Source organism: Thamnophis elegans, chromosome 13 (assembly GCF_009769535.1).
Source record: "Thamnophis elegans isolate rThaEle1 chromosome 13, rThaEle1.pri, whole genome shotgun sequence".
Classification (NCBI taxonomy): domain Eukaryota; kingdom Metazoa; phylum Chordata; class Lepidosauria; order Squamata; family Colubridae; genus Thamnophis; species Thamnophis elegans.
Genome location: NC_045553.1, coordinates 38,030,670 through 38,052,999, shown reverse-complemented (window position 1 = coordinate 38,052,999; position 22,330 = coordinate 38,030,670). Strand labels below are relative to the sequence as shown.

Here is a 22,330-nt window from a genome sequence, read left to right as displayed (position 1 = left end):
GCCCTAATAAGAGCTGAACTTGCCCAGAAGTTGCAAAAAATTAAATATCTCCTGCATGAGAGGATGCGGGAATAGAAAGGGAAATCACAGCTCACTGACATTCTGAACGGCACTTAACACTCCAATATTTTATTATACAGGTAGTCCTTGGCTTACGACCACAATTGAGCCCAAAATTTCTGTTGCTAAGCGAGACAGTTGCTAAGTAAATTTTGCCCCAATTTTTACTATTTTTCTTGCCACCGTTGTTAAAGTGAATAACTGCAGCGGCTAAGTTAGTGAGACGGTTGTTAAATGAATGTGGCTTCCACATTGAGGTTGCTTGTCAGAAAGTTGCAAAAAGTGATCACATGATCCCAGGGCACTGCAACCGTCATGAATATGAACTAGTTGCCAAACGCCCAAATTTTGATCACGTGACCATGGGGATGCTGCAACGGTTGCAAGTGTGGAAAACGATCCTAAGTCACTTTTTTTCGGTGATGTTGTAACTTAGAATGACTACTAAATGAACTGTTGTAAGTCGAGGACCACCTGCACATAAAGCCTTGGTTATTCCAAGCCACCGAATGCTTTGCCAGCTTTCTGCGGAATGATGCTTGTGATCAGCATTGGGATGCTGCTGACAGAGGCTAACCCTTGGATGCAGCTGTCTGAATGGTTGGGGAAACTGGAAAGAGGCAGGAACAGATGGGGCAAACTAGAATGGAGCCAGGTAATACAGTGAAGGCCTAGCCAGGATGAGACCCAAGCTAGGCTACAGATGGCTGACTGGGATGGGGAGATAACTCAGAATGAAGGACTACCTTTCCATGCCAAGAGTTCAAATTCAGGTGCCTCTGTTAGCATAGATATCGCCTAACTGGCTGGACTTGGATTGTTGGTTCCCATGCTTGGCTAAGACACAATGGGGTTTGTTGGCTTGCTTGTTGAACTGTATCAGGACGTGAATGAATGCCCATGAACTGCTTGTGATTTGTAAACCATAGTTTCTGGCATAGGGCGATGTGTGCCTGATACATTATGTTTAAGACAAACTAGGACTTAGCCCAGTGCCTGAATCCTTCTTGAACATTGAGTTGGCAATCTTCTTGCTTTCAGATCTGTCTCCTGGAACAAACTCTCTTCTTTTTCAGGTCCTGAGCAACGAGAACACGCTTACATTGAAAAACGTGCACCAAGAAGATGCTGGGAAGTACGTGTGCCGTGCTGTGGTCCCCCGTGTGGGTGCAGGAGAGCGAGAGGTGTCTCTGACCGTCAACGGTACTTACCATTTTAATGTCCCCACTGTCATTCCTCTGAATCAGAGGTGGGCAATTATGGAAACTTTATGGAACTGCGGATCTCAACTCCCAGAATTCCTGAGCCAGCCATAGATGGCTCAGGGATTCTGGAAGCTGAAGTCCACAAGTTGTAAAGTTGCCAGAGTGGACCACCATTGCTCTGGATAGTCATTTTCCCAGTTCAATGTTTAGTTTAGTTTAGTTTAGTTTATACTTTATTTGTATGCCGCCCTTTTCCCTGGGGGGACTCAGGGCGGCTCACAATTGAAGGGAGGGGGAAAGACAGACAAGTTACAAACATAGAACCATACATCATTAAAAACACAACAGTCAAATCATTCGAGTGGGGTTACAAGTCTTTAGCCCCAGGCCTGTTGGAACAGCCAGCTTTTAAGGGCTATGCGGAAGGCCTGGAGGGTGGTGAGGGTACGAATCTCCACGGGGAGCTCGTTCCAGAGGGTCGGAGCAGCCACCGAGAAGGCTCTCCTCCGGGTAGTTGCCAGTCGACATTGGCTGGCTGATGGAATTCGGAGGAGGCCTAATCTATGGGATCTTATTGGTCTAGAGGAGGTAATTGGCAGTAGGCGGTCTCTCAAGTACCCAGATCCATGGGTACTTGTATGGGTAATGTATGGTTGTTAAACTAAACCTTAGTCCACCGTGGCACAGATACACAACATTCAAAGGCCAACGCCTTCACTGAGATTGTCAACAAGGAGCTACACTCCCAACAGATGGAGCCAGGGTTAAGATCCGCAGCTATTATGAACTAGCTTTTGATTTGATGCCGTGAATATCATTAATCCCACGAGTTTAGTAATTCTCACATTCCAAATTACAAATCAAGGGGAATTTTTGGGACCGTGCCAAAGAGTGGAGAGCAGGGGACACAACTGGGCTTGGGCTTCAGATTTGCCCCAGTGCCTTTTGGACTTATTGATTCTGGGGAAACATGCTGTTTTATCTCAGGCCAAAAATTGACTCAGCCCGCAGGCTAAGGTAAAGAATATGAAAGTGATAGAAAACCCCACAGCTTCTTACTCTCTCCCTGTGCTACTCTGGATTTTTAAGCCATTGGATTTGAGAAAAGAGGACTACTTATCTTTGGAGTGGGGAGACAAAATATAACGTTACTCTTCCCACCCACCACCCCTTTTTCTCTCTCCAAGACTGTTTATTACCTTCCATGCAAGAAACTCCAGTCAAAATTCATTGGCTGGTCTGGATTGCATTTAATTCTGAATGCAGAGCTGGCTGAAAGGAGGCATCCTAGAAACCTTAGCTAGGCCATCCTTAAAAACAAACAAATAAATAAACTAATCCCTCTGCCTCCCCGCTCTCTCTCTCTTATCTCAGGCTTACTTTTTCCCCCTGTTGGTTGCTGCGATTTAATTATAATTTAAATAGCTTGTAGAAACCAAAGTGATACATTGGATGAAAACAAAGAACTTGCTGCTTTCCCCACACCCTCGTTTCCCACATAATCACACCTCTCCTCTCCCCCCCCCAAAAAAAAAACCCTAAAAAGAAGTAAATTATGAAAGCATTGGTTTTAAAGCAACTTACTTGATCGTTTCGGAATAATTCCTTGCAGAGAAAAGTGATAAGGGGCTGAATAAGCACAGAATTATCTCCTCTGGTTTTCTTCTATTTTCAGAACTACCTGGGTGCTTCCAATAACCTCCTCCCGTCTCCCCAAAATGAGGGGAAAGAAGAGAGCAAAGAGAAATAGTAGGGGGAAATAGCCCCCTGACCTTCATTATTACCTATCAGTACCACATTGCTAAGTTAACATTTTTGTAGTGCCCAATGGCACAAGGTCACCTAGGATGGAAATTGGTTCCCAAGAGGCTGCAGTATGTCTTAAGTAGACCAGAAAGAGAGCAGAAGGGGAGAAGTCACTACAAATAAGGAGGGCAAGGTTATGTGGGAATCATACAACCAAGTATAAATATAACTTTTCTATTTTGGTTAGGCTCGATTGTATATTTTGCTAGCCCTCTGTTGGTTTCAGTTTAGTTTAGTTTAGTTTAGTTTCACTTTATTTGTATGCCGCCCTTTTCCCTGGGGGGACTCAGGGCGGCTCACAGTTCAAAGGGGGGGGGGGAGGACAAACAATTTACAACATAAAGGCACTACATCATTTAAGAACTCAACAGTCATACAATTTGAGTAGGGGTTAGAGTCTTTAACCCCAGGCCAGCCGGGATAGCCAGATTTTAAGTGCGGCGCGGAAGGTCTGGAGGGTGGTGAGGGTCCGGATCTCCACGGGGAGTTCGTTCCAGAGGGTCGGAGCAGCCACCGAGAAGGCTCTCCTCCGGGTAGTTGCCAGTCTACACTGGCTGGCTGATGGAATTCGGAGGAGGCCTAATCTATGCGATCTTATCGGTCTAGTGGAGGTAATTGGCAGTAGGCGGTCTCTCAAGTGGGCTCAATCCTGATAACGCTCCATGTCACTTGTGAAATTCATTCTTTTTACTACCCGTTCTGGGGGGCGGGGCTTGGTGGGCATGGTGTGGCTTGGTGGGCAGGGCTTGGTGTGCGTGGCAGGAGGATGATACTGCAAAATCTTCATTCCACCCGACTCTGGTACCAGCCAGAGGCGGCGTTTGCTGGTTTTCCAAACTACTCAAAATTTACGCTACCAGTTCTCCAGAACCTGCTGGATTTCACCCCTGCTCCATGTGTATTTTGGTGGACTGATATTCCAAGTGTGAATCTTGGTAGGAACCTTGGAAGAAATGCTTGCAAGAATATATATGGACTATCTACTTTTTTTTTTTGTACATTTCACCCAAGAAGTGTTATTTTACTGCAACGTTTCCATAGTGCAACATTTCCATAATGCGGTTTTCTCTGCACCTGTCTTTTCGTAAATGAAGATGCCTCAAAAATGATAGAACCAGGATGCTTCCAGCTGCATAGATGCAACCAAGTTATGCTACTGGGGGTCATGTTTGCTAATTGAGAAAAATCTTGCGATGGGCAAAGTTTTTGTTTAATTCATGTGGAAAGGACCGGAATTTTCCTGCAGGTTTTTGCTGGGGAGAGATTTTAGTTTTGTTGTAAGTTTCCATTTTCAACCTATATTAAGTCTAGTCTAAGACTTACCCCAAATTTTATGCCAGCAAAATTAAGCAGCATTATGGAAGGCACACTTTGAAGACTTCAAGCATGGGGTTGGATGCTGGAGGTGGCTGCAGAACTTCTGGTTTTCCACCCTTCCTTTAAAGAATGAAGAGATGGCTTCACTTAGTGACAAGGCCCGTGCTTTGAAAGTAGTCCACCACATCAGTCAAGATATTATTGGTGCTAAACTTGACATATATCAAGAAAAATATCTCACATGGGCCAAATTTCACATAGCTTATTGATGTCCAACAGTCCTGAAACTCACCCTTAAATCTTAAAGGTAAAAGTTCCCCTGGCACATATGTACTAGTTGTTCCTGACTCTAGGGGGCAGTGTTTATCTTCGTTTCAAAGCCAAAGAGCCAACGCTCTCCGAAGACATCTCTGTGGTCATGTGACCAGCATGACTCAATGCCGAAGGCGCATGGAACTCTGTTACCTTCCCACCAATGGTGTTCCCTATTTTTTCCTCTTGCATTTTTACATGCTTTCAAACTTGCTAGGTTGGCAGAAGCTGGGACAAGTAATGGGAGCTCACTCCGATATGTGGCGCTAGGGATTCGAATCGCCGAGCTGCCGACCTTTCTGATCGACAAGCTCAGCATCTTACCCACTGAGCCACCGCGTCCCTACTTAAATCTTAAGACCATATAAAATACTGAATTCTGAATACAGCTTGCATATATTGCTTAAAAGAATCCCAGATACCATCAAGTCCTCAAAAGTCAGCCAATGAAGCCATTAGGACCCACAATTTAATTCCTGTCCACCATGGCCAGCTCAAGAAGAAACTTCGCTCCTGCGCAATTCCAAAAATGTTGTTTTCTTTTCTCCTCCACTCCCTTTCTGCAAACAACAAAGGGCCTTTAATCCTTCTCCTTTATCCCCATCAATTAGGATTGCCCATTGCCTTTATGTGTAAGAAAATCCTTTCCCCAGATGGAAATAAAAGAAATCTTGACATCTTATAAGAAATCCATTTTGATGCAAGCTTCTGCCAATCCAGATAAACAGTGCAGGGGGGTGGGGAGCAGGTGGGGGGAGACCCTTGATATTTGCCAGTAAGAAAGATATTATTGTGCGCTGCCCAGATGTAATAATAAGGATAAATGTCTATTGCCAGGAAGGATAGCTAGAACGCAATCAATTTGCTGCCAAGCATCCTTTCCACTGATAATTCTTCCCCTGTTTATATCCCGCATGTTAGACAGTGATGTTAATAAAGGAAACCTCCACAAACAATCCAAGTTAATGCACAGAAGGAAGAAAAACTGAGAATTGCCCCAGCAGTACAGAAGCAAGAATCGAGGAAGCAGAAATAATATCTGTTTACCCACAAACATTTATGGCTTTATTCAATGCGTGTAAAATCCATTTCCAGTAAGCAGAAACCCCTTCAGCTCAGGGAAAAGGTTCAGATCTTCTGCTCTACCCTGGAGGGTTGTTAGCTTGTTTGTTTTTAAAACAGGGGCTCATAACTCAGGCCAGAGATCCAGATACATGAAGGGCTCTGTTAGTCTTTTGTCTATATTGATTAACATTGGAGACTTAGTTAATTGGTATTCAGCTGGTTCGGACCAATTCACCCAAACCGCTAGTAGAAATCGCGAGTGGGCCTGCCCACCCACCCCGGCTCTATACCCTCCTATTTAGTTTGAGTTTGAGTTTATTTGGACTTGTATGCCGCCCACTCTCGAAAGACTCAGGGCGGCTTACAGAAAAGGCGGGAAGGGAACATATAAAAATTAAAAAGTACAAACATTAAAATCACACAACATTCATAACATAAAATGGGGCTGGATAACTCAACAGCCCCAGGCCTGCTGGAAGAGCCAGGTCTTAATTGCTTTGCGGAAGGCCGGGAGAGTAGTAAGGGTCCGGATCCACGGGGAGATCGTTCCATAAGGCAGCAACAGAGAAGGCCCTTCCCTGGGGGGTCGCCAGCCGACATTGGCTGGCAGATGGAATCCGGAGGAGGCCTAATCTGTGCGATCTTATAGGTCTCTGGGAGGTAAATGGCAGGAGGCGGTCTTTCAGGTAGCCAGGTCCTAAACCATGAAGGGCTTTAATGATGAATGAATGTTGCTCATTATTTTATTCTATGTTTTGTTTGTGTTATTGTTTGTATATCCCTCCCTTGATTTTATGTAAGCCGCCCTGAGTCCCCTCAGGGAAAAGGGCGGCCTATAAGTGTTAATAAAACCCTAATAAAACCCTTTAAAAGTAATGACTAGCACCTTGAAACGTGTCCGAAGACCAATAGGAAGCCAGTGCAGCTCGCGGAGGACAGGTGTAATGTGGGTGTACCTAGGTACACCCATAATCACTCGCGCGGCTGCATTCTGGACTAACTGGAGTCTTAGAACACTCTTCAAGGGCAGCCCCATTTAGAGCGTGTTACAGTAATCCAGTCTTGAGGTGACGAGGGCGTGAGTGACCATCCGAAGGGCCTCCCGGTCCAGATAGGGTCACAACTGGTGCACCAGGCGAACCTGGGCAAAGGTCCCCCTGGTCACAGCCGACAAGTGATGTTAGGCACATTTTTGGGCCAAAGCACATGGGGGAAGGCTGAGCGCATGCGTTGACGGTTCACATTTGAGAACCGATAGGGAAAGTAAGTGACTACCACCCTTGGTTAATAGAATACCTCGTTGTACAACATCTTGTCAAGACAATGGCATGTCCTTTTATCTTAAACTTCCAGACTCCAGCATCCCCATTTCAAGCGAGACAGTTGTGTGATAAGCACATCTTGGCTCTTAGATGTGCAACAAAGACAGGGAACAAGGAAATGTAAGCTGTATTCAGCTCTTCTTCTCATACATGTAAGCCCTCCACTCGAAGTAGGAGAAGATAAATTACCATGCTAAGCTTCCCTCCTCATTCACCGCACCTAGGCTTCTAAACTCTCAAAACGAGAAATTCCAGAGATTGAGAAGACTTTCACTGGGAAATTAAGGTAAAGGTTCCCCTCACACATTTGTGCTAGTCATTCCCGACTCTAGGGGGCGGTGCTCATTTCTGTTTCAAAGCCAAAGAGCCAGCGCTGTCCGAAGATGTCTCTGTGGTCATGTGGCTGGCATGACTAAATGCTGAAGGCGCATGGAACGCTGTTACCTTCCTACCAAAGGTGGTTCCTATTTTTCTACTTGCATTTACGTGCTTTTGAACTACTAGGTTGGCAGAAAATGGCAAATTAGTGCGTCCCTATTTTGCACATTAGAACATATGGAACATTTTGCATTTAGTAATAGAAAAGCTTCCTAGATTTCATTCATAATTCTGTACCATGAAAGCAGTGCAGAATTCTGGGCATCAGAGAATCAATTGGTCTAGTAATCAAGGTGTTGTACTAGAAACCGGGAGAGTGTGAGTTCTAGTCCCGCCTTGGTCATTCTTAGACCAACCAACTTTACAGGGTTGTTATTGTTGGGGGGAAAGGAAGAAGAAAGGAATATTATGTATGTTCACTGCCTTGAATTACTTATAAAGTAATAAAGGTGGAATAAAAACAATCTAGTAAATAAATAAATAGGATCCAACTCGCTATCCCTCCTTAATAGATGCATTTTATGATTGGGAAAACATAAACCATCAGCAGTAAAATACAGATAGGCAACAAATGAAAGCCAATTGGGTCTATTGGGTACAGATAAATTCAACAGTATATTATTTTAATGCAGGTTTCCTTCATTTCACCTGTTCAAACCAGTCTACGTGTTTAAAACTGAGATTTTAAAATCTGCCCTTTTCTAAATATTTCTGCTGCCATTAAATCTGGTTTTTCATTCAGGAGCTGAAGTCTGTACAATTTAAAAAGTTCACCAAAATGAGCATATGTATTAGAGAAAATAAGGGAACATTCATTATGTCAATAAATACTGATAGCAAAGTGCACACTGAGATATAAATGCTTATACAAATACACACACATACACACAGACATACACACACACACACGGATACCCAAACACATGCAGAAACGGGATAAAGGAGAATTAAGGCTGGAAAATTAAGAAGACCAAAAGAAATCAACATTCAAATTTATCCCTAACTAGATTTTTTTATTTTTTGGGGAAAAAAATATCTGCAGATATGACAAAATGATTGCACAATTATTATTATTCGCAACAACATAATTGTATCACAGCGGCCAGTTGTTTCACCGGATTTGGCATTGATTACTAGTCGGGCCCCACCCAGGCGCCTAGGACGTCGTAACGTATTTTCGTAATATGCGTGCAGATCCAAGCACTGCGGCTTTTTGAATTTGACTGATGGTGATTTTTGTCAATTTTTAACTGTTTTAAATGTAATTTCAGTGCTTTTGGAATAGCACCCAGTGTGCCAATTACCACTGGAATTACCACTGCTGGTTGGTGCCATAGTCGTTGAATTTCTATTTTTGAGTCCTGGTATTTCATGATTTTTTTTCATATTCCTTCTCGTCAACCCTATCACCTGGTATTGCGATGTCTATGATTGTAACATTATTATTATTAGATATTATACAATTGTATCACAGCGGCCAGTTGTTTCGCCGGATTTGGCATTGGTTACTAGTCGGGCCCCACCCAGGGGCCTAGGACGTCGTAACGTATTTTCGTAATATGCGTGCAGATCCAAGCAGTGCGGCTTTTTGCATTTGACTGATGGTGATTTTGTCAATTTTTAACTGTTTTAAATGTAATTCCAGTGCTTTTGGTATAGCACCCAATGTGCCAATTACCACTGGAATTATCACTGCTGGTTTGTGCCATAGTCGTTGAATTTCGATTTTTAAGTCCTGGTATTTTGCGATTTTTTCATGTTCCTTCTCGGCGACCCTGCTATCACCTGGTATTGCAATATCTATGATTGTAACCTTGTTTTTCTCAACCAGTGTGATGTCTGGTGTATTATGCGCCAGTATTTTGTCGGTTTGTATACGGAAATCCCACAAGATCTTGACCATCTGATTTTCGGTGACTTTTTCAGGCTGATGTTCCCACCAGTTTGTTGCTGTTTTAATATTTAAATATTAAATATTTATTATTATTATTATTATTGTACAATTGTATCACAGCAGCCAGTTGTTTCACCGGATTTGGCATTGGTTACTAGTCGGGCCCCACCCAGGGGCCTAGGACGTCGTAACGTATTTTCGTAATATGCGTGCAGATCCAAGCAGTGCGGCTTTTTGCATTTGACTGATGGTGATTTTGTCAATTTTTAACTGTTTTAAATGTAATTCCAGTGCTTTTGGAATAGCACCCAGTGTGCCAATTACCACTGGAATTACCACTGCTGGTTTGTGCCATAGTCGTTGAATTTCGATTTTTAAGTCCTGGTATCTTGCGATTTTTTCATGTTCCTTCTCGGCGACCCTGCTATCACCTGGTATTGCGATGTCTATGATTGTGACCTTATTTTTCTCAACCAGTGTGATGTCTGGTGTATTATGCGCCAGTATTTTGTCGGTTTGTATACGGAAATCCCACAAGATCTTGACCATCTGATTTTCGGTGACTTTTTCAGGCTGATGTTCCCACCAGTTTGTTGCTGTTTTAATATTATAATTTTTGCACAAATTCCAATGGATCATTTGTGCTACTGAATTGTGCCGCAATTTATAATCAGTCTGCGCGATTTTTTTACAGCAGCTGAGTATGTGATCAACAGTTTCATCAGCTTCTTTGCAAAGTCTGCATTTGGCATCATCAGAGGATTTTTCGATTTTGGCCTTAATGGCATTTGTGCGGATAGCTTGTTCTTGCGCAGCCAGGATTAGTGACTCTGTTTCTTTCTTTAATGTACCTGTTTTTAACCATAACCAAGTTTGTTCACTGTCCACTTTATCTTTTATTTTTTCCAGAAATTGACCATGCAGTGCTTTGTTCTGCCAACTCTCCATTCTTGATTTTATCACATCTTTTCTGTATTCTTGTTTTGTCTGTTGGGCCTTCAGTAGATTTTTGTTCTTTACTTCGATTAATAGATGTTCTTGAGTGTCTTTTAAATAATCAGCCAGTGCATGTTTTTCTTCTTCAACTGTTTGCTTCACTTGTAATAATCCTCTGCCACCTGATTTTCGGGGCAGATATAGTCTATCAGTATCACCACGTGGATGTAAACTGTAGTGCATTGTCATTAGTTTCCTGGTTTTTCGGTCCAAAAGGTCCAAATCAGCTTGTGTCCAGTTAACTATGCCAGCTGTGTATCTTATAACTGGTATTGCCCAGGTATTTATGGCCTTGATTGTATTTCAAGATTGTATTATTATTATTATTATTATTATTATTATTATTATTATTATTATTATTATTATTATTATTATACAATTGTATCACAGCGGCCAGTTGTTTCGCCGGATTTGGCATTGGTTACTAGTCGGGCCCCACCCAGGGGCCTAGGACATCGTAACGTATTTTCGTAATATGCGTGCAGATCCAAGCACTGCGGCTTTTTGCATTTGACTGATGGTGATTTTGTCAATTTTTAACTGTATTATTATTATTATTATTATTATTATTATTATTATTATTATTATTATTATTATTATTATACAATTGTATCACAGCGGCCAGTTGTTTCGCCGGATTTGGCATTGGTTACTAGTCGGGCCCCACCCAGGGGCCTAGGACGTCGTAACGTATTTTCATAATATGCGTGCAGATCCAAGCAGTGCGGCTTTTTGCATTTGACTGATGGTGATTTTGTCAATTTTTAACTGTTTTAAATGTAATTCCAGTGCTTTTGGAATAGCACCCAGTGTGCCAATTACCACTGGAATTACCACTGCTGGTTTGTGCCATAGTCGTTGAATTTCGATTTTTAAGTCCTGGTATCTTGCGATTTTTTCATGTTCCTTCTCGGCGACCCTGCTATCACCTGGTATTGCGATGTCTATGATTGTGACCTTATTTTTCTCAACCAGTGTGATGTCTGGTGTATTATGCGCCAGTATTTTGTCGGTTTGTATACGGAAATCCCACAAGATCTTGACCATCTGATTTTCGGTGACTTTTTCAGGCTGATGTTCCCACCAGTTTGTTGCTGTTTTAATATTATAATTTTTGCACAAATTCCAATGGATCATTTGTGCTACTGAATTGTGCCGCAATTTATAATCAGTCTGCGCGATTTTTTTACAGCAGCTGAGTATGTGATCAACAGTTTCGTCAGCTTCTTTGCAAAGTCTGCATTTGGCATCATCAGAGGATTTTTCGATTTTGGCCTTAATGGCATTTGTGCGGATAGCTTGTTCTTGCGCAGCCAGGATTAGTGACTCTGTTTCTTTCTTTAATGTACCTGTTTTTAACCATAACCAAGTTTGTTCCCTGTCCACTTTATCTTTTATTTTTTCCAGAAATTGACCATGCAGTGCTTTGTTCTGCCAACTCTCCATTCTTGATTTTATCACATCTTTTCTATATTCTTGTTTTGTCTGTTGGGCCTTCAGTAGATTTTTGTTCTTTACTTCGATTAATAAATGTTCTTGACTTTCTTTTAAATAATCAGCCAGTGCATGTTTTTCTTCTTCAACTGTTTGCTTCACTTGTAATAATCCTCTGCCACCTGATTTTCGGGGCAGATATAGTCTATCAGTATCACCACGTGGATGTAAACTGTAGTGCATTGTCATTAGTTTCCTGGTTTTTCGGTCCAAAAGGTCCAAATCAGCTTGTGTCCAGTTAACTATGCCAGCTGTGTATCTTATAACTGGTATTGCCCAGGTATTTATGGCCTTGATTGTATTTCCACCATTCAATTTAGATTTCAAAATTTTCCTAACTCTGTTGGTGTACTCTCGTCTGACAATAGTTTTTACTTCTCCATGCTTGATGTTATCCAACTGCAGAATGCCTAAGTATTTGTAGGCTTCATTTTCTTTGCATTTAATTAGTTGGCCATTGGGCATTTCAATTCCCTCAGATGCAGTGATTTTGCCCCTTTTTATGGATACAGTGGCGCATTTTTCCATGCCAAACTGCATTGAAATATCGGTGCTGAATACTCGGACTGTATTTGTCAATGATTGGATTTCTATTTCTGACTTTCCATAGAGTTTCAAATCATCCATATATAGTAAATGCGAAATTTTTTCAGCTTTTTTGGCTGTTTGGTAGCCTAATTTCATTTTTTTTAAGATTACTGATAGTGGGATCATTGCGATGATGAAGAGAAGAGGTGAAAGTGAATCACCCTGGAAAATTCCTCGCTTGATATTAACCATTAACCATTATTATTATTATTATTATTATTATTATTATTATTATTATTTTAGATTCACCTTTAGTGGGTTATCAGCCTGATACTTTAAAAAAAAGTGTTAGAGGATCAGAAATGAGACATCGGTCTTCAACCGAGTGGAGACACAAATATGAAATATTCCTGGTCCTCAGGGCACTAAATTACCTCACTTTTTAAAAAAAAGTTTGAAATCTTTGGGGTTCCTGTGATGCACAATAGGCTTGATCACTGAAAAACCCCAGCAGTTGAAATTCCCCTGACCACCACACTTCAAAATGCCTGTTGTGCGAAAGAAATAACAAAACCCGAACACACATTTGCCCTCTGAATGCATGCATGATAAGAAACGGAGCAGGAATGCCAACCCCCCTTTGCTGCATTTAACTGGGACAGATTCTTGTCTGAATAAAAAGTTATTGAATAAAAGGAATGTTTCTCCCGAAAACACAAGCCACGGCTTCAAAAGAAATAATATCATTCATTTATGCCTTTCCCCTCCAGGGTTACTTTTTGGGCTTCATTTGATTTCAAGTTAAGGCCCTGAAGTCACAAATCTGCCACTCTTTTTTTTTTTTAAGGTTTGTTTTGTGAGGTGTTTTTTTTTTTTTTCTCTTTTTCTCTTTTTTTCCCCTCCTTTTTTCTGCTTCTGGGCTGTACAAATAAATTGGCAGCGAAGTCCTAAAAATAACGGCAACCAATCGTGCCGCCATTTATATCCATGGCAACCCTGTCTGAAGGCTTTAGCTGCTTGGAGATGGCCTAATGCTCGTGCAACAAATGCCAGGCGACAGAGATTGGCAGCTTCCACAAGTTGATTCTGCCCACTGGGGCATGAGACGCCCGTTCCTGAATTCCAAAAAGTCTATTTTTCTCCCTCCCTCGGCAGGTTGCTGAGCTGTTCCCTTTTTTTAGGAGAATTAACCCCTGGTCATGTTTCCTTATCATCCTGGTAAAAGGCAAGATGTTTAGCCCTGGCAGTGATTCCACCCACTCGTTGCCTTTCCTTTTGCTTCTTCTTCCCCTGTGCCCCTGTTGGAAGAAATGTCCTCCTGGGTTCAGTTCCAAGTGGGGGGCAAAAGATACTAGAAACACGGAGGCTGCTAGGAAAGATGGTTTAATGGTGAACAGGATCGCATAGCTTGCGCTCCTGAACAGAAAAGGAGGATCACATCAGTGGTGGGTTTCAATTTTTTTTTTAGAACCTCTTCTGTAGGTGTGGCCTGCTTTGTGGGAGTGGCTTTCTGGCCATGTGACCGGGTGGAAGTGGCTTGATGGCCATGTGACTGGGTGGGAGTGGCTTGTCAGCCATGTGACTGGGTGGGTGTGGCCAACTTGTAAAATGTGGTGAAACTCACTTAACAACGTTCTTGCTTAGCAACCAAAATGTTGGCTCAGAAACTCTGGTATTTGAAGCACGCAAGTCTTAAAGCTGTCAAGTTACAAGCCCCTCGCACCCTTTAGGGAAAAAAAAACCAAGGGTGTTCAAACTTGACAGCTTTAAGACTTGTGGACTTCAACTCCCAGAATTCCTCCTCCAGTCATGTTGGTTCAGGAACTCTGGCAAGTCTTAAAGCTGCCAAGTTACAAGACCCTCGCACCCCTAACCTTTTAGAACAAAAACCCCAGGGGTGTTCAATCTTGACAGCTTTAAGACGTGTAGACTTCAACTCCCAAAAATTCCTCCTCTCGCTCTTCATCTTGGGTGGGCGGAGGGAGCTGGAATCGGTTCTAAATGGCACTGTAGATTTGTGGAACCTCTTCTATAGAAGAGGTTAGAACTGGCAGGAACCCACCCTTGGATCACATGCTTCAAGATGTTGGGTGAAGAAGAAAAAGAGAGCAAGATGCTGAAAGCCCCTGGTTTTATGCCCTCTCTCGCCTTTGATCTTGAGCTTGTATTCTGATTGGTTGTCAGACTCCCGTGGGACCATGCAGGAGCAACTCTGTAGGCTGTGCTTTGGGTCCAAGTTTCGATGTAATTTTATCTGATGCTTTGTGGAAAGTTTCTGTGGAGGGTTAATCCTACCTTTGTTATGTAGAATAGACTGGCTCAGGCTTTTAATGCTCCATTGACAAAGGTGGGGGCAGCTGAATTTCTGCCTCGCTTGAGTTTCTACTTCCCTTTTTAGGGGAAATATTCTGCCTTTTTAATATATCCTAAAATATTTCATTTCTCTAGGAGAGCGGTGGGTTTTAACTTCTAACACCCCCTTAATGGGATGGTCTGCAAAATGAAAATAACAAACAGCAGTTCCAATGAGGGCTCAAGGCTAGCCCCCTAACTTAATCAGGGTAACGTTATTAGGGTTAATAACTCAATTGTGAAGTCCACCCAACTTTAAAAGTTGCACGTCATTGGTGGGCCGTATTCAAGGTGAAACTGGTAAAGATGCTTCTGCTTTCTCATTTTGGGAGGGGGGTCTCACAGGGTCTTTTGGCAGCTTGCATCTACAGCAGGAATGCCTTTGTCCTGTTTGGATGCAAATACAGCATACCAATAGGGCGATAAATCTGGCTAAAGAATAGAATACGTAACAGCAGAATTGGCAGGGATCTTGGAGGTCTTCTAGTCCAACCCCCTGCTCAAGCAGGAGGCCCTATGCAATTCTGGATAAATGACTGTCCTGTCATTTCTTAAACACCTTCAGTGATGGAGCACTCATAACTTCTGGAGGCAAGCCGTTCCACTGATTAATTGTTTTCAATTTCAGGAAATTTCTCCTTTGTTCTAAGTTAAATATTTATTTGATAATCGTTCATCCATTACTTCTTGTCCTGCCATCAGGCACTTTGGAGAAGAGGTAGATCCCCCCCCCACACACACACACACACTTTCGCTGTGACAGCCCCTCAAATATTGGAAGACTGCTATCATGTCATCCCTAGTCCTTCTCTTCATTAGATTAAACATATCAACAATCAATCTTGCTATGTTTTAGCCTCCAGTCTCCTAATCATCTGTGTTGCTCTTCTCTGCACTTTTTTTTCTGGAGTCTCAACATCTTTTTTGTATCATGGTGACCAAAACTGGACTATTGTGGGGCCTTGCCAAAGCAATATAAAATTGTACTAGCATAAGATTATTCACTCCTTTTGAATTCAATTTATACTTGTACAAAGAAACTGGAGGCTAAAGTGAATATGGAGATTGTATCTCAAATTTACATTGGGGGAAATATGAGATCTTCATTTAGTTCCTTGAGACATCAAGCCAGCTTGGGAGAAAATATTTAAAACAGAGGTGTGTTAATCCAAGGAGAACTATCTTATTTTTTTTTTAAAAAAGACATAAATCTATGGTATTTCTTAGCCTTCATTGTCTGAATCCCTGGACATGTTGGGGCTGTTGGAAGAAATGTCCTTCTAGATTCAGTTCCAAGTGGGAGGGGGGTGGAGACACTGGAAACATGGAGGCTGCTTGAAAATATGGTTTTAATGGTGGACAGGACCACATGGTTTGAGATCCTGGGGGGAAATGTGATCACATCTTCCAGATGTTGTGCGAAGAAAAAAAAAGGTGACATGTTGAAACCCCCTGGTTTTATGCCCTCTCTGGCCTTTGATCTTGATCTTGTATTCTGATTGGTTGTCGGACTCCCACAGGGCCATGCAGGGGCAACTCTGTAGGCTGTGCATTGAGTCCAAGTTTCGATGCCTTGCTGGCTGATGTAATTTTACCTGGTGCTTTGTGATGAGTTTCTGTGGAGGGTCAATCCTACCTTTGTTATGTAGAATAGACTGGCTCAGGCTTTTAATGCTCCATTGACAAAGGTGGGGGTAGCTGAGTTTCTGCCTCTCTTGAGTTTCTATTTCTCTCTTTAGGGGAAATATTCTGCCTTTTTAATATTTCCTAGGATATTTCATTCTTCTAGGAGAGGGGCGGGTGTTAACTTCCTACAGGACAAAGCAAAGATGTGTGTGAGAAAGAGGTCAGGAAGCCGAATGGAGGTTTGGAAAGGGTGAGGCAGGTGATTATGACTTGTGTAATAAACAAATTCTGGAAGGAAATGGGAGTTAAGTTAAGTTAAGCCAATCCCTTTTGCTGCTCATACCTAGCCCCAATCATGACATTAGCTGAAGGTAGCGTGCTATATGGGGGACACTAAAATTACTCCAGTCATCAGTGATTAGAGAATGAAGTTAAGCACCAAGTGCCCTCAGAGAGATACACCTCTACCTAATCCTCTCTTTGCTTATTCCATTGTGATTGCTAATGCTTCTTATTTAAGAATCAGCCTCTTTTGGTTTTGCCGGTGTTAAAACTGCCCTGCTGGTTAGACAGAACATGGAAAGGGGGTTGTTTTTGTTTGTATTGTGCTGTAGTGGCCTCTGCTGGTCACCTCAGCTATTGCAGCCTTTCAGCAGATTTAAAAGAAGAGAAGAGCCGTTCCTAAGTTAGAATCCCAATTTTCCCACACTGCTTCAACCCAAGAATAAAAAAACAACAACACATAATTGGCAGGAAGGATTGACAGGTTAAGCTTCAGTTGCCTTGAGTGGCACACATTCAAATGGAATTGTGAACTAAAAAAAAAAACCTCCACCATTTCTGCATTGATCAGAAAAAGAAAAGAATAAATCAAAATACAGGAAGTCCTTTAACTTACGACCACAACTGGAAACAGAACTTCGGTTACTAAGCAAGGCATTTATTAAGCGAGTCATGCCTAATTTTAAGAAGTTTTTGCCACGGTGGTTAAGCAAATCCAGCTTCAGCCCTTGACTTTGCTTGTCAAAAGCTGGCTGGGTAAATTGCAAATGGCAATTTGCAAATATGGCCCAAAAAATTTGAATACATGACCCTGTAGAGGATGAAAAGGCCCAGAAGAATGAGTTCAGACATTCCAAGTTCATCCCATTACCATTTTGTGTTTGTGCCACCATAAGCACCGTGGGGAAATGGTATTATGTTCTAAATAGCTAGTTGACCTACAAAAGTCATAAGTGTGAGGACCAGCTGTAAGTCGGGATTTTCAAAAGTCATAGGTCTGAGGACCAGCTATAAGTCTGGTTTTTCAGTGCCAAGGTAACTTTGGTCTCTGAATGAACGATTGTTAAGTCAAGGATTATCTGTAAAGCACTCTTTCATCACCACTTTCTCTCTCCTTCCTTCCCAGGGCCTCCCATCATCTCCAGCACACAGACCCAGCATGCTCTCCACGGAGAGAAAGGCCAGATCAAATGCTTCATCCGCAGCACGCCTCCACCAGACCGAATCGTGAGTTTTGGTCCTCCACAAGCTGTGAATGACATGGGGCATAGCAATAGCAATAGGAGTTAGATTTATATACCGCTTCACGGTGCTTTTACAGTCCTCTCTAAGGGGTTTTGTAGTAGCATCATTCATATATTTGTAGACAAAATGCAAACTTTGGATCAAGATCCAAGATCTAGAGCCGAGGTGGCGCAGTGGTTAAATGCAGCACTGCAAGCTACTTCAGCTGACTGCAGTTCTGCAGTTCGGCTGTTCAAATCTCACCGGCTCAGGGTTGACTCAGCCTTCCATCCTTCCGAGGTGGGTAAAATGAGGATCCAGATTGTTGTTGGGGGCAATATGCTGACTCTGTAAACCACTTAGAGAGGGCTGAAAGCCCTATGAAGCGGTAGATAAGTCTAACTGCTATTGCTATTGCTATTGCTAAAATGGCATTTTTCTTTTACGAATCTTCCTGACCTAAGGCTTTATCTGTTGATAGCCATAGCACTTAGACTGATATGCTTTACAGCCCTCACTAAGAGGTTTACAGAGTCAGCCTCTTGCCCCCAACAAACTAGGCCCTCATTTGACCCACCTCAGAAGGATGGAAGGCTGAGTCCATCAACCTTGAGCTGGTGAGATTCAAACTACCAAATTGCAGGCAGCTGGCAGTCAGCAGAAGTAGCCTGCAGTACTGCACTCTAACCACTGCACCAGCGCAGCTCTTCACTTAACAACCATGTTACCAACGTAACAACAGCAATGACTCACTTAGCAGTGGTGACAAAGCAAGGTCATTAAATGGGGCAAAACTCACCAAAAAGCTGTCTCACTTAGCAAGGTAGCTTTTGGGTTCAATTGTGGTCGTAAATTGAGAACTATACATATATACGCATACGTATGGTTTGGCCACTACTGCAGAAGACCTCCTCCAAGGTCCCTTCCAACTCTGTTGTTATGCAGTGAGGATAGCAGCTAACAAAAGTCTGAGGGATTATAATTGTTTTTCATCTGCAGGCCTGGTCATGGAAAGAAAACGTCTTGGAGTCCGGAACTTCGGGGCGATACACAGTAGAAACCGTCAGCACCGATGAAGGTGTCATCTCCACCTTAACCATCAGCAACATCGTGCGGGCGGACTTCCAGACCATTTACAACTGCACCGCCTGGAACAGCTTTGGCTCGGACACCGAGATCATACGCTTGAAAGAACAAGGTGGGGACGGCTTCCGCGGCATTTCGAAACCGGAAAGGGAGTCTGGGAGTCACTTGGGTGGAATGGAGAGGAGGCTTTTCCCGCTGAACGCAAGAGAGGCAGGATTAAAATAGGAATGAAATTTTAAAAAACGCAAGGTTTTGGCATACCTGGGGTCCAGGGTTCCAGGTGGGAGAAATGTTAAAAGGCCATGTTTTAAGGTACAGGTGTTCACAAAGAACCAAAGAGGATGGAGCAGCAGTTTCAAAGGCTGGCAAGTCCCTTCATCTTAGGAAAACGTGACAAAGAAGATCAGAAGTCCGACTGATGAAACGGAACAATAATCTGATTAAGAGCAGTGAAAGGAAAAAGCCTTAGCTTCTGCCTGTATTATTTAATGATGATCTGGAAGTGTAAATTGATTAATTACTTCCGGCTTATCCTAAATCAAACTGATTCCTGCTGAGCATTAACCAAGATTGAGAGGACTTAGAATATCTTAGATGCACCAAACAATGAGTTAATCTATATATTGCACAATTCATAATTTGTATTTTTTTAAAAATTTCTCTAATGTGGGCATTTCTTTGTTGAGATTTCCGTTTTGTTTTGATCAAACAATCTTTGGTTGATCCAAAGGAAACCATGGGATTAATGTCTATAGCCAATCAGATTTAGGGGAACTCTTATATATGATGTGGTGTAGGGTTTCCTGCCTAAGCAGGGGGTTGGACTAGAAGACCTCCAAGATCCCTTCCAACTCTGTTATTCTATTCTATTCTATATAAAGAAAAATTATGTTGCACGTGGACTTACTGCTAATATTTGGACCATTGACAAAATATGACATGTTTCTACCCTTGTTTGTGGTCACTTCTTCTTTCCCATCTCATTTAATATGTAAATTAAATTAGATGAAGCTAGGGGCTTTATTTTTTTTACTCTTTGGCCACCCATTTCTTTCTGTTCTGCCTTGGCTCCTGCAGAGAATACAAACCCTGATCAAACAATGAAACTCAGGGGTGGCTTTTAACTTCTTGTCCTTACGGTGCACTAACATGATTTACATATAAATTGAATTCAGGCAAAATTGTTTTAAGCAAAGCTATATGTTTCAGTGACATGCGCCAAGTGAGAAGAAATGTTTCTTCAGAATCTGAATACCGATGGATGAGTTCAGAAAGTTCTAGTTCATCCCATTAGGACTCTGTGTTTGTGTCAACCTAAACACGGAAGAAAAATGGGAGTATGTACTAAATGTGGCCAGTGAGTTGGCCTACAAAATGATCTCGTTGTGCTCCCAGAGAGAAAACTTTTAAGAAGGGGAAATCCAAAGAGTTGAAGTTGTGTTCAGTAGAAGTTAAGAATGGAGTCCCTATCTTACCACACTAAAATGCGAGTGTGAAAAAGCAGTAGAAACACAATGAAGTCGAAGTTTATAGGGTTTATTAGCAAAGCTGCAGTGGAATGTAGTTGGGAGCCCCGGGGGGGGGGGGAAGCGCTCTTCCCCAGAGGGCAAAGAGACAGAGGGACTTGGAATGCCTGGCAGGCAAGAAGGGAGCAAGGTCGAACCCTCCCTAACAATCAAAGATTACTCTATAGTGATGGCAGATAATTGCTTTACTCTGGCAAGATTTTGTCTGTAGGCGAACAACAATAAAGGAACTACTCATAAGTAACTCTGCATGTCACTCTTGGTTCTTTAGGCTAGACATTAATCTTGCCAGACTAAAGCAATTGTCTGGAATAATAATAGATATTCTAAAAGGAAGACATAACAATCTTAAGCTATAAGGCATGAGAAAGTTACCAATTAGGGGGCACAGGAAAATTACAAAACATGCATGCATTGGGGAAAATAAGCTTTAACTAACATGGTACAAACATGCAGAAAAGAAGCCATTTCATACTGGAAAGGAAAGAGGGGAATGGGATATATGGTTTAAACCTCCTTACCTTTGTAATGATCTTCTGCATTAGCACCAGAGTCATATAAAGGAGGTTAGATGCCATAATTACTTTGGGGATTATAAATTAGGGATATGATTAGCCTTCTTCAGATTTTGGCTTGCAAATAATGGTTTGGAGAAAATTACCTGCACCATTAGCTATTCTAGATTTTCATGACCACCCAACCACTGTTCTGCAGATTTTAATTGCAAATTCCCCACCCCTCCGTTTCATTTTTTATCTAGTGATCCATCCTGGGATCATAATATATGATATAACTCTGTAAAGCCAATCTGATTTAGCCAGTTGCTGAAATCAACAGTCATTCATGAAATCTACTTACAGGGTGAGCTACATTTCCTGTTCAGTCACATAAAACGGAAACTAATCAAGGAGAGAAGCAACCTAGAATTATGAAGAAATTTCCTGACAGTTAGATCAATTAACCAGTGGAACAACTTGTCTCCAGAAGTTGTGAATCCTCCAAGAGTTTTTAAAAAGAGATTGGACAGCCATTTGTCTGAAATGGTATAGGGTTTCCTGCGTGAGCAGGGGGTTGGACTAGAAGACCTCCAAGGTTCCTTCTAACTCTGTTATTCTAAATTCTAAAAATTCTAAAAGGAAATGTTCTTGATTGAAACATGATTATAACTTTAAAGGTGCCCTTTAAAGGTCCCCATCAGTGGTGGGTTTCAAAAATTGTTCGAACCTACTCTGTGGGTGTGGTATCCTTTGTGGGAGTGGCTTGCTGCCCATGTGACCGGATATGAAGATGCCGGCGACACTTCTCAGAACCCCCTTAAATTACCTCACACACAGCACTGGCATGCATAAGAATATGATGTAAACTTGTTTTTTAAAAGGCATCTTTGGTTTGCGTTAAAACAACTTCAACACTCGCAATGTTCCGATTGCACCACAAACGCAGTAGTCATCCTTACCTTTCACAGAGGCACTGAGTTTTATAAATATGAGCATGATAGTGTAGAATAATCATATCCAAGGACCAGTGGTGGGTTTCAAAAAATTTTGAACCTCTTCTGTAGGTGTGGCCTGCTTTCCGGGTCCACTGGTGGAACCTCTTCTAACCGGTTCGGTAGATTTGACGAACCGGTTCTACTGAATAGGTGCGAACTGGTAGGAACCCACCTCTGGTCCCCATCATAGAATAGGGATAGGGATAGGGATAGGGATAGGAATAAGGATAGGGATAGGGATAGGGATAGGGATAGGGATAGGGATAGGGATAGGGATAGGGATAGGGATAGGGATAGGGATAGGGATAGGACAGGACAGTTGGAAGGGACCTTGGAGGTCTTCTAGTCCAACCCCTTGTTCAAGC

General features: G+C 42.2%; 1 protein-coding gene across 1 annotated transcript in view; it reads left to right on the top strand.

The window, feature by feature from the left end:
• KIRREL3 (kirre like nephrin family adhesion molecule 3) overlaps positions 1–22,330 on the top strand; it is a 428,294-nt gene that overhangs the window by 340,998 nt on the left and 64,966 nt on the right. Inside the window, exons 9-11 of the mRNA XM_032228762.1 lie at positions 1,137–1,263; positions 17,764–17,864; positions 18,861–19,059. Of these exons, the coding sequence (XP_032084653.1) occupies positions 1,137–1,263; positions 17,764–17,864; positions 18,861–19,059 (427 nt within the window). The remainder of the gene's footprint in view (positions 1–1,136; positions 1,264–17,763; positions 17,865–18,860; positions 19,060–22,330) is intronic.